Genomic DNA, 18,188 nt, shown 5'->3' with positions numbered 1-18,188 from the left:
TAGAGTGGCTTCAGGGTCAAGGCCCTACAATTGATTGCTTTTTTAAAAAGAGGGGGTGGTGGGCATAAATCGACAATACCTCAATTAAAACAATTTTTTTTTTTAACAATTTCCCTGGTAGTACAGTGGATAGGAATCTGCCTGCCAACGCAGGGGACATGGGTTCAATTCTTGATCCAGGAAAATCCAGCATGCCTCAGAACAAGTAAGCCCACGTGCGGCAACTGCTGAGCCCATGCTCTAGGGCCTGTGAGCTGCAACTCCTGAGCCCATGTGCCACAACTACTGAAGCTCGCGTGCCTGGATTCTGTGCTTCTCAACAGAAGAAACCACCAAAATGAGACGCCTGTGCACTGGAAGAAAGAGTAGCCCTGATTTGCTGCAACTAGAGAGGGCCGGTGTGCGGCAACGAAGACCCAATACAGACAAAATAATAAATTAATAAATAAAATTTAAAAGGGGGGTTGTCTACCACCCCTGTTTCCCCAAAGCCAACCTGGGCTACTGGTGAGCTAGCTTCTTTTTTGGGAAGCCTGCTCTCCCACTCATGGCCATCGAGCACTTGGAATCTGCCCAGGATCCACTGGCATTATCACCGGTGACCTGGCTTGGGAAGCCATGGGGAAGTCGCAGCCTGGTGGCCAGCCTGGCAAAACCAACTGCAGCTTCCAATCCTGAGTGACCAGCAGCAGCCACCAGGCTTCCTTCCAAGGCACAGGCTCATCAGAGACCCCTCCTCTCCCCTCCCCTCTCCAAGACTAAGCAGACTGCAACCCGCAGAGACAGCTGGGCTTTTAATATGAAAACAGAAAAACACCAAGAAGGAAGTTGAGAGAACCCCACCCTTTACCTTCCAAGCCACACAAGAGCCTTCCTGATGTCCCATAACCCTTGCCTTGTACCAAGTGAAAAATAATCTCCAAGCAACAAGTAAAAAAAGGTGGGGGGAGGGAGGGGGGGGTGGGTAATGTCAACGAAGGTCTTTTGTCACAGCTTAATAAACGTTCAGTGCCTCTCCCTAACCTGTCCTCATTTTCTATGCCTCTCTCACTGCTTCTTCTTTTTTAAAAAATACTTATTTATTTATTTGGCTGTGCCAGGTCTTAGTTGCAGCACACAGGATCCTTAGTTGCAGCATGTGGGATCTGGTTTCCTGATCAGGGATTGAGCCTAGGCCCCCTGCATTGGGAGTGCAGAGTCCTAGCCACTGGACCACCAGGGAAGTCCCTCTTGCTGCTTCTCTTCAATTAACTCACAATATCAGGCACAAGTCAGTTTCTGAGGGTCATCATGGCGAAAAAGAAGGGGAAGGAGAGGAAGAAGGGGAAGAGGAAGGAGGAAAAAGAAAGGAAAGAAACCAACAACCAAAAAAATCTGACTGTTTTGGGCCCACTTAGTGGAAGGGTTGAGGAGGAAAAGTTCATTTAATTGAGTCAGGCTGGAATGTTACACCAGTAAAAAAACATCACAAAATTGGCCAGAGTTTCACGTTTATTTGCTAAATACATACAAGCATTGTGGCTGGCACTGGGAGCCAAGTCATTGGACATAGTTTCCATCTTTAAGCTCACACTCTCACAGTGGGGGCCACAGTGGGATGTGATGGGGTCCTGGGGTGGGGGGCTGTGGAATGAGGAGGCAGGAGCCTAGGGAAGGCTGAGCCTCAATGGATGAGATTGCCAGGGGGCCCACCCAAACTTTTTTCCTGTCTTCCCATGGGTACCCTCACTAATGCAGTAAAACTATGTCAAGCACCTACTATGTATCCGGCTCTGCGATATCACCAGGAGTCCCGAGGTGAACAAGACAGCTATGATCCTCACCCTCATGGAGTTCATCGTTTAACTTCAGAGACAGATATGAAGTAAATCATTTAACAATTAACAAATATGATCAGTGCTATGCAGAACAAGTACGGGCTGTGCAAGCGTGTATAACTTGGGAGCCCAACTGAGCTGGGGCTGGGGGCGGTGGTGCTGCTCTGCGAAAGTGATGTGTTAGCTGAGAACTGAAGGCTGAGAGTTAGGAGAAACGTGAGAAGAGTCTGAAGTGAGAAGTGAGAAGAGGCTGGGTGAAGGCAGTAAACCAGGAAGGAGCCGTGCAAGTGAAAAGGCTGGTCACCTCAGGAAGGAAGGTGGGACATTTCTAGAAGAGTCTGGGAGGGAAACAGGGGCCCAGTTTTGCAGATTTTGGAAGGCATATTAAGGAATTTGGTTGTTAGTCAAAGGCCCTGGGGTTTGCAGGAAGAAGGTAGTGACACAGATGAGATTTGCTCTGGCAGGAGAATTAAAAGCTGACAGGATTCTAGGGCAGGCAAGGCAAGGTTCTGGGGAGGAGGGTGTGATCTAAGGTCTCTGAGGACGTCCAGGCACAGGTGGGTATGACAGCCTGGACTGTTACTAGGTCCTGAGATGACCATTGCTCCAAATTTAGATCAGATGTTCTCTTCCAGGGGAGGAAACTAACAGGGGCCGGTGGGAACCAGGACATGTGATGATTACAAGGCTTCACCTCTGTGGCTTTCCTGGTGCACCCCTAAGTGGGTCTTTACCACAAGCCTGCCCAGGAGGCAGGAAAGGGCCCATGTTCAAGATAGGGAAAGTGAGGCTTACAGAGGGGCAGTCACTTGCCCAGGAACACACAGCGAAATTCAGGTAGAGGTAGGCTGGTACCAGGCACCCCAAGTCCAGTCCTGGGCCCTCTGCATATGGGCTGCACCTCAATCTCCACCACTTCCGTCCTCATCTTCTGGACAGGCATCATTCATCTGGAGGGGCTCCAGGCAGCCTGGGTCCTTGAACTCTTTCTCCGTCTCCAGCTGCCCAGCATCTTCTCCAGGGATTTCACTGGAAGCATCTGCATTCGCCTCCATCTTCTCCTTCAGGTTCCGTTTGAAGAAACCAACCTGCAGGAAGACAACACTGGAGTGAACAGAGAGTCCGCAGAGCCCTAACTTCTGTTCATGCTTCACGTCCCAACTCATAGGCCGCCTCTCTTGAGAGGCCTTCCTGGACTTCCCCAGCCTAGGTTAGGCTCCTGTGTTACAGGCTGCAGAGCACGTTCGTGTCTGTCTGCTGTAGAGACTGGGAGCATCTCAGAGGCATGGACCATGTGTGTGGTCTGCGCCTCGCCTCTGTATCCCAGTGCCTGGCCCTCAGTACGTGGGAAATTCCTTCTTCTCTCTGGGTACCCAGGTCTGGCTTTGCCAGTGCTTGTTGAGGGATGGGGGCAAGTCTTGCTTGCTCTTTGGGCCTCAGGGGGCTTATCTGTAGAAGGAGGAGTAGGTTGAGGCCCCTTCTGGCTTTAACACCATCTCGTCTTGGTGTTCTGCTCCCTGACTCCACTCAATTCTGCTTTCTACAGCCTGGTTGGGTGCCTGTTCTTCCCAGAAGTTCTTACCTTGTACAGAGCTATGAAAATCAGGAGCAGCAACAACAGCCCCCCAATTCCACTCAGCACGTAGAGATAGAGCATCTCTTTCTCATATACAAGGTCCACCTTCATGACGACCTGTGGGAGAGGAGAGACAGAAATGCGGGGAGGAAGCTCTTCCCACCCTGGACGCAATGTATGAATCTGGCCTCAGACCCTAGGTCTTAGCTTTTCCCATCTGGACTGTGTCACGCAGAGCATGGGGCTCTGGCCCAGACCCTCCCTCTCTAGTACATCTCCCACCACACTGAAATGAACCGGTAAACCTGCACCTCGGGCCCCCCCTTAAAAGGCTTTGCTCAGTCCCAGGATGAAATGCCAGAATCCCAGCTCGAAGCCTGCAGGAATCTGGCTTCTGTTTACTTTTTCAGCTATCCCTTCCCTTCGGCTCTGAGCTCTCTGCTCTTATTTTTATTTTTCCTTCATTTTGGCCACGCAGCCCAGCCTGTGGACTCTTCAGTTCCTAGACCTGGGTCGAACCCGCGCCCCCTGCATCGGCTGTGCAGAGTGTTAACCACTGGACTGTCAGCGAAGTCCCTGAGCCTCCTGCTCTTAAACCCGCCTTGCCTGCTCTCTCAAAGCTGGGCCCTGCACGTGCTACTCTCTCTGCCCGGGTGCCTTCCCTTCATGCCCTGTCTGCGGGGTGGGGGGCCCCTTGGCTGAGCTGCCATCAAACTCATCCTGACCTTATGGTTGGTCTGTCTGCCCCAGCGGTGGTGGGGAACTGCGCCAAGGCCCGTGCCTCTGGCTGAGAGGAGCTTCTTACGGCGCTAAAGCCCCAACTTTCTCCTCCATGGCTTCCCACACTCCCAGCTTCTGCTCTCCTAGCTCTGCCCTGGGGCTCCTCCTGCCCCTCTGCTCTCCCCTGTTCCCGGGTCTTCTGAGGAGGCAGAGATACCTGGGCCATGGAGGCGTTGCTGCCATAGAGGTGAAAGTGCTTGCTGCTGTTGAAGGAAATGGAGAGGGAGCTGCAGAGGCTCAACGTGGAGGAGGCCTGTGGGAGGCAGGGGTGCAGGAGGGGCAGACATCAGGCCAGAGGGAAGGAGGACTCAGGACCCCCTGACCTCTGCCCCCCAGCGCAACTCAAGGGGCAGAGGCAGCGGAAGGGTCCTGGTGGGCGCGCTGTCTCTACTCCATTCTCTCCTGGAGTGTCCTAACGTGCCACTCGTTACTGTGGGGAGGAGGTTTTTCCTACACAGAACTTGTAAGAACCATCTGTGAGTGAGTGAGTGATAGTCACTCAGTCGTGCCCGACTCTTTGAGACCCCATGGACTGTAGCCCGCCAGGCTCCTCTGTCCATAGAATTTTCCAGGCGAGAACACTGGAGTGGGTTGCCATGCCCTCCTCCAGGAGATCTTCCCGACCCAGGGGTTGAACCTGGGTCTCCTACATCGCAGGCAGATTCTTTACCATCTGAACCACCAGGGAAGCCCTGAGAACCATCCATCGGCCCATGAAAACAGTCCTGCAAATTTTAAACAAATCTTGGTCCTCTTTCATCTGCAACTGTGTAAATGTTGGGGACATTTCCTCAAGACAGAACAAAAAAAGGCAGGTATGCTGGGAGAACCCACCCCCAACTCTTGAGCCCATCCCCCCAACCATTTGGGGTCTGAGGTCAGCGGGTGCTTGCTACCTCGATCTTCCCCCTCAGCTCCACCTTCCCGATCACTTGGACAAGGATCTCCTGTCTGAAGTCGACTGGGCAGCGGAACTCGGCTCCAAACGAGCAAGGCTGACAGGAAGAAGGAAAGTAGAGGGTCAGGGAGGTCTCTACCCCCCTGCCCCCTGCTCAGTCCCTGCCCCAGTTGCTGAGGTCATGGCCGGTACCTCAGCCACATCCGATGGACTCTCCAGATTTTGGGGGGTGCAGTTGACTGGAGGCTCCTGAGAAGGACAAGGCAGGGTCTTCAGTTAGTCCAGAGCTGAGAGGATGCCAGCCCCTTGAGCCCAGACCCGTTATTCCTCCCTACCTCTCAGATACCACCTTGTCTCCCAGTTCTCCCCTCATGGTTCTTGGCAGCTTCAATCAGTCTCACTCCCATCCCTACCCATCTGTCGCCCCTCGTTCCCCGTCAGGAGCTCCCCCTCCCAGATCTGGGCGCCCTCCCCTCCTCTGGGCTGACTCACCATCTGTATATTCCACTCGTGGGTGATGAGCCCCTCACAGTGCAGCTGTGGTATCCTAAACAAGGCCTCCAGTTGGGGCACGTTGTCATAGTTAGTAGGCTGGATCCTCACCTGGTACAGAGGACAAGGGACTGCAGAGCCCTGAATGCCACCCCAATTGCCACCCAGATCCAACCCTCCTTGGCTGGAGCCCAATAACCCCCTCTTCATTAGGCAGCGGGCCATGGTCAATTACACCCTTAGAGCCTGGGTTCTGTGTGCTTCTCTGCTTCCTCCATGTGGCTAACCCTTGCCCATCCTGCAAGATACTGCTCAGACATCTCTAAAGGTCTGGCTGACTCCCTGACAGCACTCTTGTTCCCCAGCAAGATGGTAAACCATCTGCTTGTATGTGTGGTATCCCCCCTAGACTGTGAGCTGCATGAGGGCAGGAGCCAGAGATCATTTCACGTGCACTTCCCTACAGCCATGACACAGTACCCAGCACGTAACCAGCCTCGCAAGAAGTTATTTTCTGAATGAGTGAAAGAGGAAGGATGTTTAACATGGACAGATGCAAAAATTATTTGCACAATGCAGGTCGGCAAGGACATTCTGGCAAGTGCACTGCATTTATTTAAGAAACATTTCTGGGACCGGAGATCTAGCAGCAACTGGAGCAGCATGGCCAAGCCTTGTGGGGTGCACCTGAGCGGGGAAGTCTGCAAACAGGTGGATGTCTTCAGCAAAATCTTTTCCAGGAGGCTGAGGAATTCCTCTACAGATTCTTGCCTCAGAAAATCATATATCTTAACCAGCTCTTGCAAGAGGACTCTTTCAATGTGACTGACCTGAATTCTCTCCGGGCCCCACTGGACATCCCCATTCCAGAACTCCCACCCAAGGATGATGAGATGCAAACAGATAAGCAGGAGAAGAACGAAGTCCCTAAGTGCGGCTTTCTCCCTGGGAATGAGAAGGTTCTGGTCTTGCTTGCCCTGGTTAAGCCAGAAGTCTGGACTCTCAAAGAAAAATGCATTCTGGTGATCACATGGATCCAGCATCTGATCCCCAAAATTGAGGATGGAAATGACTTTGGGGTGGCAATCCAGGAAAAGGTGGTGGAGAGGGTAAATACAGTCAACACCAAAGTGGGAGCCTTCCAGGCAACTATTTCCAAGTACTTCTCAGAAACGTGGGTATGCTGTGGCCAAGGCCTCTAAGGAGACCCATGTAATGGATTACTGGGCCCTGGTGCACAAAAGAGATGAGGCAGTCTATGGGGAGCTCAGGGCCATGGTGCTGGACCTGAGGGCCTTCTATGCTGAGCTTTACCATATTATCAACAGCAACCTGGAGAAAACTGTCAACCCAAAGGGTGAAGAGAAGTCATCTGTGTACTGAGCCCAGGGTTAGAAGGGAAATAAATGACCTATACTTTGTTTAGAAAAAAAAAAAAAGAGAGAGAAACATTTCCTGGGACTTCCCAGGTGGCTTAGTGTTTAGGATTCCAGGCTTTCACTGCTGTGGCCCAAGTTCAATCCCTGGTTGGGGAACTGAGATCCTATAAGCAGTGCCTTGAGGCAAAAACAAAAACAATCAAACAAACAAAAACCCAGATTCTCTCTGAAAGACATGAATCAGATTCTGTACCTAACTGAGAACACAATTAGCAGATCAAATGTCTACATAATCAAATCTTAAAATAAATGTGAATTTTCTATTTCAAAAAACCAAAAAAGCAATACAACATTGTAAATCAATTATGCATGAGTGCGTGCTAAGTTTTGGACCCTATGGACTGTAGGCTGCCAGGCTCCTCTGTCCATGGGGATTCTCCAGGCAAGAATACTGGAGTGGGTTGCTGTGCCCTCCTCCAGGGGATCTTCCCAACCCAGGGATCTAACCTGTATCTTTTATGTCTCCTGCATTGTCAGGGGGGTTCTTTACCACTAGTGCCACCTGGGAAGCCCATATCAATCATACTTCAGTAAAACAAATACAAAAGCCACAAACCAGTGACTTCCCTGGTGGTTCAGTGGTTAGGACTTTGCCTTCCAATGTAAGGGGTGCGGGTTGATCCCAGGTCAGGGAGTTAAGATCCCACATGCCTCAGGGCCAAAAAGCCAAAGCATAAAAAACAGAAGCCATATTGTCACAAATTCAATAAAGACTAAAAATGGTCCATATAAAAAATTTTTTTTAATATAAAAACAAAACTCAAAAAACTAGGTTCTTTCTCAAGGTACTTGGGTTCTAGAGTTCTGTGATTCCAGTAATAATTTATCCAGGGGTGGAAAGGAGCCAATGAGTATGCTGTCACTGGGAGTGTTTTAGGATAGGATCACAGAAGGTGGAGGACTGGGGTCCTTTAGGGACAGGATCTAGCTGGTCTCTGCTGCATACTTAGTTCTTAGGATGGGGCTGCACCTGGCACCTCTAAGGACTCTTTCACATTGAGGTTCATACCTGGTAGATGTGCTTGACATACTGGGTCTTGGGACTCTCGGGGGTAAAACTGATATACAGCGTGGAGTTTTCCTGGCTGTGGAGAGAGAGGAGCAGCTGGAGATGGTGGAGAAGACAGCAAACCAGTCACGCGGGGACTCCGGGGCCAGGGGAAGCCTTGGAGTTGCCCTCCACTGTTCTAGAAATGACGCAGGCTCGGTCTCACATCATCCCGACGCTGCTCTGCTGTTGATCTGTGGAAATTCAGGCTCACGGAAGGGGTCAGTCTTACTCAGAGTCCTGCAGTGGGGGGACCAGGGCTGGATCACAGAGGGATGGCCTTTGGAGCTGTGTTCTCCACACTAGACGCCACTTCGTTGGGGCCTCCATTGTCCTCTGGACCCCACTGCTCATCTCCTAGAGAACTACACCCGCCTCTGGACCACTCCCCATTCCATCCTTCTAATGACCTTCCTAATCTTGTCATGCATCTCCTCTGAATCCATCAATGGTTCCCTGGTGCCTACAATGAGTCAGGTCCAGTGTTCCCCTGTGGCCAGACCTGCTTGTTTCCCGGTCTGCCTGCTGACTGCTCCCCGCTCATACCTGCCACCTCTGGGCCTGCCCACTCCTTGCTCCCCGGGTCGGCCCCACTGTTTACTGCCTCCATGTTGTCCACTACACTTGTCTCTCTGATGACCACGAATGCCTTCCTTCTTGGCCCATATCTGAACCACTTCCACCCCCATCCTCCAGACCCTAGTTCAAGCCCCTGTTCCCCACCAACCCTTCCTTCCAAGTCTCCTCCAATCCACAGCATCTTTCCTGACTCTAATTCCATATCATGCCTCAGACAACATCATTGTGTGTGACATTTATGTTCAAAAGCACCAGGGACACCAGCTCAGACACCATCCTCGTCCTTATCTCACTCAGATGACTTAAAAATGCCACTTCCCTTTTCTGGCTTCCTCCCCTTTTCGGTAAATGAGAAAATTCAACAAGTGAGCCCCATGGGTCCTTCTTACCACCACATTCTGACACTCACTTACTCTGCGTGTACACGAGTTTGGGCTCTCCTACCTGACCATAAAGTCTCTGTGGGCAAGGGTCACGGTGAAAACTTTTCTATCTCTTCTAGCTCTGCTGGCCCCGGGGAAGAGGGAATCTAGCACAGCTGGAGGTAGTAAAGAGCTTGGCTGGGGTTTGAAGTCAGACAGACTCAAGTTCAGATCCTGGGGTCAGTACTTCCTAGTTGTCCACTCTGGGCAAGTTCCTCCCTTCTCTGGGCTTTGTGGTTCATAACTAAATGGGACAGAGGCAAACGGCTGCCCCACGAGGTATCAAAAGCTCCTGGGAAAGTCCCCAGCTGTGCATCGCAGCTGGTGCAGAAGGTGACACCAGGTCAGAAAGTTTCCATCTGACTCAGAACTCTCCGAGGGCCTTCGCTCTACTGAGTGCTGAAATCTGCTGGGGTTGTGGCTGGAATCAGTTCTCATCACCCCTGGGCCTCTAGGAGGTGGAGGGAGGGGCGGCCCTGGGAGGAAGGCTGGGGCCCTGGGTGGGGAGGCTGAGGCGGGAGGAGAAGGCGGGGTGGCTGCTCAGGACTCACTCCTTGGTGAGGATGTTGATGGGGTACATGACGGGGATGCTGGCAGTGACCGAGTTGTCCTCCAGGAGGCTTAAGTCCTCGTTGTTGCTGCAGGGGGCAGGACAGAGGGCAGTGTTAGGAGACGGCTTGGCCCGGACCATGAGACAGTCTGAGGCCAAGGGCGGGTGGAGACGTGGGTGGGGGTCTGCTCACCAGCTCACATTGGCCTCCAGCTCGATAAAATCCCCCCAAGAGTCTTTCTGCAGCGTATGAAACATCACCTGGATATCAACCTGGCAGGAGAGGAGAGGGGTATGAAGAAGGAGGGGGCCTGCACCTCAGGGGACTGCCTTGGCCCCTCACAGCCCCGCGCCCCCACTGCCATAGTCATGGGAACCTCCCTGGGCTGGGTGCTTCATCCCCACTGTAGAGATGGGGATACCGAGGTTCCAAGTGATTAAGTGGTGTGTGTATGGTCACAGTACTTATGACCCAACCCTGGGTTTCTCTGATTCCAAAGTCCAGCCTCTCAAACACAACACACGACACCTCTGCACACACTCTCTTGGGGATAAGGGGTGGGGTACACCCGGCCGTGTCAATCACCTTCCCCTCCCCTCCTGAGCTTACAGTCCCCGGCCCCTGGGCTCCTGGGGACCAGAGGCACTCACCACACTGTCTGCTCCAAAGATGGGCGAGCTCACGTTGCAGGAGAGGGCCCTGCTCTGGAGCATGATCTCCTCAGGAAGTTCCTCGCAGCCCACAGGTACATGGCTGTGGGGCTGGGGGTGAGACGAGAGAGAAGGAGCTTTTTAGTGGGCAAGGCTAAGGGTTCCCCAGAGGCCACTAACCTCTCAGGGCCCACCTCCTCCCTGCCAGGGCACATGTAGAGAATGGTGGGGCCAAAGAATCAGGGATTCAGTACAAAGATGTTCGCTGCAGTGACTTCCCTGGTGGTCCAGCATTTAAGAATCCTCCTGCCAATGCTGGAGACATGGGTTCAATCCCTGGTCCGGGAAGATCCCGTTTGCGGAGGGGAAATGAAGCCTATGCGTCGCAACTACTGAGCTGGCGCTCTAGAGCCCACGTGTCTCAGCTACTGAAGCCTGTGTGCCCTAGAGCCCGGACTCCATAACAAGAGAAGTCACCTCAATGAGAAGCCTGAGCACCACAACTAGAGAGTAGCCCCTGTCTGCCGCAACTAGAGGAAGTCCACACACAGCAATGAAGGCCCAGTGCAGCCAAAAAAATAAATAAAAATTTAAAAAAGATGTTCATAAATCTTCTGAGTTCATAAATCTAGCTGAGTCCCTTCACTATTCACCTGAAACTACCATAATGTTCATTGGCTATACCCCAATATATTAAAAAAAAAAGTTTAAAGTTTGGGGGAAAAAAATAAAGGCACAGGAAAATTTTTTTTAAAAGTACTTAGAAAAATGATGTCCACTGTAATACTATTTATCCTAGGGAAAAACTGGAAGCAATCGAACAAGCCAAAGATGGGAATGGTTCCGTGAATTGAGGTACAATCACAGGAGACTTAAAATGTTGCTACATCCACACATTCAGCAACCATTTCCAAAATGTACTTGATCCTGGAGCTAAACAGAACAAAACCCTTTGTCTTCATGACTATTTTGGAAGGGACAGATTTCAGCTTAGATTGGAAAGAAAGTTAGACAGGAAATAAGGGTTCAGCACGTCGAGTGACTTTCCCACAGTCTCATAACTAGGTAACCTTGGCAGGAATCTGGTAGGAACTTGAAAACAGGTCTGTTTAACTCCAGGTCTCAAGTTCTTAATCACTCTACTACGTGTCCCTTAAGGAAGCATTCAGAACTTCCATCGTGGTCCAGTGGTTAAGAACCTGCCTTCCAGTGCAGGGACACAGGTTCCAACGCTGGTCCAGGAAGATTCCACATGTGGAGGAGAAACTAAACCGGTGCACTGCCACTACTGAAGCCTGCACGCCCTAGAGCCCGTGCTCTGCAACAAAAGAAGCCACTGCAATGAGAAGCCTGAGCGCTGCCACAAAGAGGAGTGTCTGCTCGCCTCAACTAGAGAAAAACCTGTGCGCACCAACAAAGACCCAATCCGCTATTAAAAAAAAATAAACAAAGATTTTCAAAAAGAAGCAGTGAATGTCGCTGTATAAGAATAATTCAAGGGTCCATCCACAGATGAACAGATCAGCAAAATGTTCTATATCCTCGTGATAAAATATTAGCCTTAAACAGGAATGAAATTCATACGCTATCCCAGGGATGAACCTCAAAAACATTAGGCAAAGGTGAAGAGCATTATGCTAAGTGATATAAAACACAAAAGGACAAATACTGTATGATTCAAGGTAAATAAAATATCTAGAGATGGCCAATTCATTGAGACAGAAAACAGATTAAAGTTTACCAGTGGCAAAGAGTGGGGAATGGGATTTATTGCTTGTGGGTACAGAACTTTTTTTTGAGCTGATGGAAAAGTTTTTCAGATAGATAGTGGGGATGGTTGCATGAACGGTGAGTGTACTTTTTTCTTGTTGTACACCTTCCACTTATACAGGGCTTTCTGTCAATTATATCTCAATAAAACTGGAGTGAAAAAAAACAAACCCAGGCCATTCCTCGAAAACATGTTGGTCACATTTAGGAGGAAGGTGGCTCCATCTCCCTGAATCTGTGAACATCTTTTTGGTCCCCAGGTCCTTAAGCCTCTGTCACACTCTCCATCTCATGCGACCTTCTCTCTAATCCCCTGACATCCCCAGCTTCACCTCTTTTTTTTTTTTAATTGTAGTGATTTTTGCCATACATTGACATGAACCAGCTTCACTTCTTGTTGGCAAATCTGATGCTCACAGAGCATGAATCTTGTATCTCACAGCTCATGGGTGGCCATCAGGCTGAGAACCCAGACGTGGCCTGAAGACTTCCAGCCACATCTTCAGGCTGTCCTGGCCACCTGGGGCTCCAGGAGGCTGCAGATGCTGCAGGACTAGCCTGGCACCTGGTCTGTGGGCAGGCCCTGCCCTCTCACTCACCTTGAGCATCTCCACTTTGCGGAATGAGAGTCCCTGGGGGAAGGTCAGGGTGACCTGGACCCAGTAAGCATCCTCTGCTGTGTTCCTCAGTGTCAACCTCACAGAGAGACTGGCAGAGGGGGTTAGACGCAGGATTTTGGATCTGCGGGGAAATCAGGGCAAAGTTATGGGAGTCCATGAAAGAAACAGGATCAGAGGTGGAGGCTTTCAGAACTGAGGGATCCGGTAGGTCAGAAAAAAAAAAAAAACAGCAAAATAAGCTCCTATGCACAGGCTTTAAGTTTGGCTATCTCCTCTATTCCTGATAGGAGGGCTGCACTGAACTAGCATTTCTCAGAGGAGGAATCTAAGGCCCAGATGACAAATAAGAGTCAGTGTCCATGGAGGTCTTCTGATTGTCACTTCATACAAATACTATTTATTTCTTTTCTTTTAAAAAATACTTATATATTTATTTATTTATTTTTGGCTGCATCGTTTCTTGGTTGTGGCACGCGGGCTTAGTTGCCCTGAGGCACATGGGATTTTAGTTCCCTGACCAGGGATTGAACCCGCATCCCCTGTATTGCAAGGTGGACTCTTAACCACTGGACCACCAGGGAAATGCACCCTGTGTTCCTTCTATAGCCAGGAGCTGCCTTGGGAAAACATTGAGTGAAACAGGAGGGCCCGGGGGTGGGAAGCCTTACAGACCCCATGTCGGAGAAGGTCAGCTTCAGGTCTGCCTCACAAGTCTTGTCCTCTCCGCAGTTCTTCTCAAAAGGAATCTGAAAGGCCAAGAAGAAAGGACCTGGAGGCTCAGGTCCCCACACCCAGGAGGGCTGGCCCCCCACCTCTCTGTCTGCCCCCCTGCCCCTCTTACCTCCTTGGTCTCCGAGTGTGGTGAGGGTTTCAGGATGGGCGGGATGTCCCTGCCCTGCTGAGCATGGAGGAGGGGGACACAGGAGAGGGTGGTTGAGGCAGCAGAACGGACGGAGGAGAGCTGGAGCGGCTCAGAGCCGGGGCTCAGCTCAGGGGGCTGTGGTTGTGTCCCTCCCAGGAGCCAAAGCCTTCCCACTGTGGGCCCCAACCTCCCAACTCAGCCCGAGGCCGTCTGTGCCACCCGCCTCTGAAAGCAGCTCCTTGAGGGAGGCTCAGCATGTGTGTCCACTTCCCATCTTGGCCAGGAGATCTGAGCCTTGACCATGTACTCCCCTAGTTTCCCCCAGCCCAACATCTCTGCTCACAGGAACACCCGGCTGCATAGCATCTAGGCTCTTCTGCTAGGGAATAGCTCTTCCTGGAGTCCCACTTTCCTTCTAGAATAGCTCTCCAGCTCTTATCAGATCAAGGCCAGTTTTTCCAATGTTTCTAGGATTTCTGCTCTGGATCAGACTCCCATGCATGCGTGCTCAGTCGCTTCAGACATGTCCGACTCTCTTTGACCCTGTGAACCGTAGCCCTCCAAGCTCCTCTGTCCATGGGATTCTCCAGGCAAGAATACTGGAGTGTGTTGCTATTTCGTCCTTCAGGGGATCTTCCAGACCCAGGGATCAAACCCGAGTCTCTTATGTCTCCTGCCTTGGCAGGTGGGTTCTTTACCACCAGCGCCACCTGGGAAGCCCCCAGACCCCCCCAAACCAGAGAACAAAACAGACACCCTGCCCTTCCTCTCAATCTGGTGAGAGAAACGGCCAGGCACCCTCAAGTGTGAGGGTGGGACAAGTATAGGATGCGTTTAGAGGGTGTAGAAGGGGACCCTCCCATGCTTGGAGATCAGGGAAGCTTCCTGAAGGGATGGCATCACAACCAAAATATAAAGGATGATGAGGAGGGAGCCAGGTGAAGAGGATGGAGAGAGAGGAAGAAAGAACAATTTACACCGAGACCAAGGCAAGAGAGACTGCCGGTGTGAGGTGTAAGGAGCAGAGAGGTGCTCAGACAGGCTGGGGTGCCACCTGTCAGGAGGTGTCCAGATGCAGGGTCCAGATTGCCCCTGGCCTTGCAATTCATATTAGGCAGTGGAGGGTAATGGGGTCACAGAGACATTTTATGGGTGGTCAACTGTATGTTCTAGAGAAGACTCCAGCCTCCTCGACTTCCGAGCCACCTGCCAAGCAGACTCTGACTCTTCCTTAAAGCCTGGGTCCTGGCAGTCTCTGCTGAGGGCTTTAGCCTACCCTCAACATTCACACGCAGATTATTCCCACCGCCCACCAGAAACCACAGGAGGTCCCCAAAGGCACCTCGAGGGCCTCTGCCTTGGTCAGTTGTCCTGACAGAAGCTAAACCCACCTTCCCGTTGTCTCCAGAATTAAAGCCATGCCTCTCCTCCCCACAAAGTCCATTCATTCTGTGAGGTCCAGAACCAATGACAGTTCCCCCAGGAAGCCTTTTCGACAACTGTGACCTCAGGTCTCTTTTTAACCCCGAGTTGCCACCCCACAGTTTGCTTTTTTTTTTTTTTAAATTAGTACCAGTGGGAGAAACTGCTGGTTTTCCCTATACACCCTGACTGAATGGCAGGTTGGGGTGTGGGGCACTGGCAAAAGCCACAAAAAAGAGTCACCATGCTTAGCAGTCACCATGCTCTGGCTCTGAAGGGGCCTCACAATGCTGGGACTCATTTCAGAGAAGAGACAGTCCCGGAGTAAGACAGAACCTGCTTGTGCCAGAGGAAAAAAAAATCCAGGGGTCTTGGCTGGTGGCTAAGTGGTGAAAAATCTGCTTGCCGGTGCAGGAGACAGGGGTTCGATTCCTGGTCCGGGAAGATCCCCCAGGCTTCGGAGCAACTAAGCCACAAATATTGAGCCTGTGGTCTAGAGCTTGGAAGCTGCAACTGCGGAGGCCTGTGCGCCCGCGGCCTGGAGCCCATGCTCTGCGGCAAGAGAAGCCACTGCAAAGAGAAGCCTGGGCACCACAGCTAGAGAGTAGGCCCCACTTGCTGCAATTGGAGCGAAGCCTGTGCAGTGGCCAAGACCCAGCACAGCCATAAATAAAAAAATAAATAGCTTTGGCTGGGTCTGTAACCACCAAGAATATTCCTTAAAAAAAAAAAACATCCTCATCTTCAGGCTTCCAGGCCCAGGTTCCTTCCATCAGACCCTGCTCGCTTCCAACAGAAGCTAAATCAGCAGCTGAGTGTCAAGGATTTCAGAAGAAGAAATCAGGTTTTTGGCGCTGGGCGGGGAGCATGTGGTCATGTAGACCAGGGTAGAGACGGTTTTCCTCTTCTTTTCCATAACAAGGGCACCCCAGTGAGGCTCTGCGGGAACTACCTGACCTCAGAGGAGTACCCTTGGGCAAGGCTGATCAAGGTGCCCTGTTCTTCCACAGATAAGGGATGGTCCTAGGCCTTTTGGTGGTCTCTCCCTGGAATTTGCATCTTTCAGAAATTTGCCTCCCCTTAGAAGCCTAATGGGGCTTCCCAGGTGGCCCAGGGGTAAAGAATCTGCCTGCCAATGCAAGAGACGTAGGTTCAATCCCTGGGCCGCGAAGATCCCCTGGAAGAGGAAATGGCAACCCACTTCAATATCCTGGCCTGGGAAATCCCATGGACAGAGGAGCTTGGCAGGTTATATAGTCCATAGCGTCGCAGAGTCAGATATGACTGAGCAAGTGAAGCCTAATGAAGTCTGAAGCTGATGCGCTGAGGGGCTGGGAGAAGATTCACAGAAGGGGCCATGCCCTGGGCAGTTCATCCATTATTTCTTCCTCTAGAGAGCCTCTACCCACTCTGGTCCCCCATCTTGCCAACCCCAGGTTTCCAAATGTCTTTTAAGTACAAAACTCCCATAGACTCCTTCTTGCTTAAGTAAGCATATTTCATTTCTACTGCTTGAATCCAATATAATACAATCCTGCCAAATTGAATTTCTATTCTCCCCTGTTGACTATCATTTCCCCCAACTGATCTGTTCTTACCGCCCTTGGGTCCCTCGGTGTCCCTTCTTCCTCCCAGAGAGAGTAACTTAGGGAGACGTTGATGGGAGAGATGAGATCTTGAATGCATAACTGAGGGCAAAAAGAATACACCCCTTGTCATGAGTTTAACCTTTACCACACTTCCAGTGAAAGACACACATTGTCCATACTTCATAAATGATGGAATTCCAGCAGCTACTTGTCTGAGAGCTTACCAGTCGTGGGAATAAGTCTACTACACACTGGGTGTTTGTGAAATGCCCGACTTGCTTTTCTGCCAGTGTTCATCCCTCAGCCCCAGTGCCAAGGTGGATATCAGCCATCAACCACAGCACTTCTCCTCCCTGAGTCCTAACAGAAGCCCCCAGATCTTTGTCAGACTCCTCTAGGCAACAACTACCAAAGTGTGCACAAAGAAAAAATACTCTGGAATCACCAGAATATCTTAGGTCCTTGAGAATAGGAGTGGGTCTTAGTCTTTTTAAGAAATTAATTAATTTGGCCACCTTGGGTCTTAGTCGTAGCACCCAGGATCTTTACTTGTGGCATGTGGGATCTTAGTTTCCCGACCAAGGATTGAATCTGTGTCCCCTGCATTGCAAGGGGGATTTTTTTCTTAATTTATTTAATTGTGCACTTTATTTCTATTATTATTTTTTAATTGTTTATTGAATGATAATTGCTTTACAGAATTTTGTTGTTTTCTGTCAAACCTCAACATGAATCAGCCATAGGTATACATATACCCCCTCCCTTTTGAACCTCCCTCCCATCTCCCACCCCATCCCTCTCCTCTAGGCTAATACAGAGCCTCTGTGAGTTTTCTGAGCCATATAGCAAACTCCTGTTGGCTATCTATTTTACATATGGTAATGTAAGTTTCCATGTTACTCTTTCCATACATCTCACCCTCTCCTCCCCTCTCCCCATGTCCATAAGTCTATTTTCTATGTCTGTTTCTCCATTGCTGCCCTGTAAATAAATTCTTCAGTACCATTTTTCTAGATTCTGTATATATGTGTTATAATATGATATTTATCTTTCTCTTTCTGGCTCACTTCACTCTGTATAATAGGTTCTAGGTTCATCCACCTCATCAGAACTGACTCAAATGTGTTCCTTTTTATGGCTGAGTAATATTCCATTGTGTATGTGTACCACAACTTCTTTATCCATTCATCTGTCGATGAACATCTAGGTTGCTTCCATGTTCTAGCTATTGTAAATAGTGCTGCAATGAACAATAGGATACATGTGTCTGTTGCAATTTTGGTTTCCTCAGGGTATATGTCTGCAAGAGGGATTCTTAACCACTGGACCACGAGGGAAGTCCAGAATCTTGGTCTTTTATGCTATTATTAATACCAGTGCCTGACACTTCGGAGACATTCAGATTGTACTTATGTAACGTTTTCCCCAACTCGAAGAGGTAAGTGTCATTACCCTCAAATTAAACACAAGGAAAATGAGGTATAAAAAGGTAACACAATTTCCCTAAGGACCAGAACTAGGGAGTGAACCCAGACCCTTCCAACTCCCAAGTCTAAAGTCTTTCCATGATGTCACAATGCCTCTTCTTTGGTAAATTTCTGTTTAAAATGTCTAAATTCTATGGTGGGGATTTGTGGTATGGGACAGAGAGGCTCTGAATAAAGTAAGTTTGT

At 50.3% G+C, this 18,188-nt stretch overlaps 1 protein-coding gene and 1 pseudogene across 2 annotated transcripts in view; one reads left to right on the top strand and one right to left on the bottom strand.

The window, feature by feature from the left end:
* Positions 1–1,484: 1,484 nt before the first annotated feature.
* The window catches only part of ITGAL (integrin subunit alpha L), a 43,400-nt gene continuing 26,696 nt past the window's right edge, over positions 1,485–18,188 (bottom strand). The window contains exons 18-31 of one of the 2 annotated variants that reach the window (XM_065920362.1): positions 16,525–16,614; positions 13,484–13,540; positions 13,315–13,388; positions 12,622–12,763; positions 10,253–10,363; positions 9,795–9,874; positions 9,603–9,689; positions 8,012–8,087; positions 5,564–5,674; positions 5,264–5,320; positions 5,070–5,168; positions 4,331–4,426; positions 3,400–3,510; positions 1,485–2,905 (exon numbers count right to left, since the gene is read on the bottom strand). In XM_065920362.1, coding sequence (XP_065776434.1) covers positions 2,720–2,905; positions 3,400–3,510; positions 4,331–4,426; positions 5,070–5,168; positions 5,264–5,320; positions 5,564–5,674; positions 8,012–8,087; positions 9,603–9,689; positions 9,795–9,874; positions 10,253–10,363; positions 12,622–12,763; positions 13,315–13,388; positions 13,484–13,540; positions 16,525–16,614 — 1,377 coding nt within the window. In that variant the 3' untranslated portion in view covers positions 1,485–2,719. The remainder of the gene's footprint in view (positions 2,906–3,399; positions 3,511–4,330; positions 4,427–5,069; positions 5,169–5,263; positions 5,321–5,563; positions 5,675–8,011; positions 8,088–9,602; positions 9,690–9,794; positions 9,875–10,252; positions 10,364–12,621; positions 12,764–13,314; positions 13,389–13,483; positions 13,541–16,524; positions 16,615–18,188) is intronic. The other variant, XM_065920363.1, reaches the window with a different exon arrangement.
* LOC136158543 (proteasome activator complex subunit 2 pseudogene) lies at positions 6,227–6,962 on the top strand (annotated as a pseudogene).

The sequence above is a fragment of the Muntiacus reevesi genome, chromosome 2 (genome assembly GCF_963930625.1).
Source record: "Muntiacus reevesi chromosome 2, mMunRee1.1, whole genome shotgun sequence".
In the NCBI taxonomy this organism is placed as follows: domain Eukaryota; kingdom Metazoa; phylum Chordata; class Mammalia; order Artiodactyla; family Cervidae; genus Muntiacus; species Muntiacus reevesi.
The sequence above is the reverse complement of the archived record's forward strand: the minus strand, read 5'-3'. Positions and strand labels throughout refer to the sequence as shown.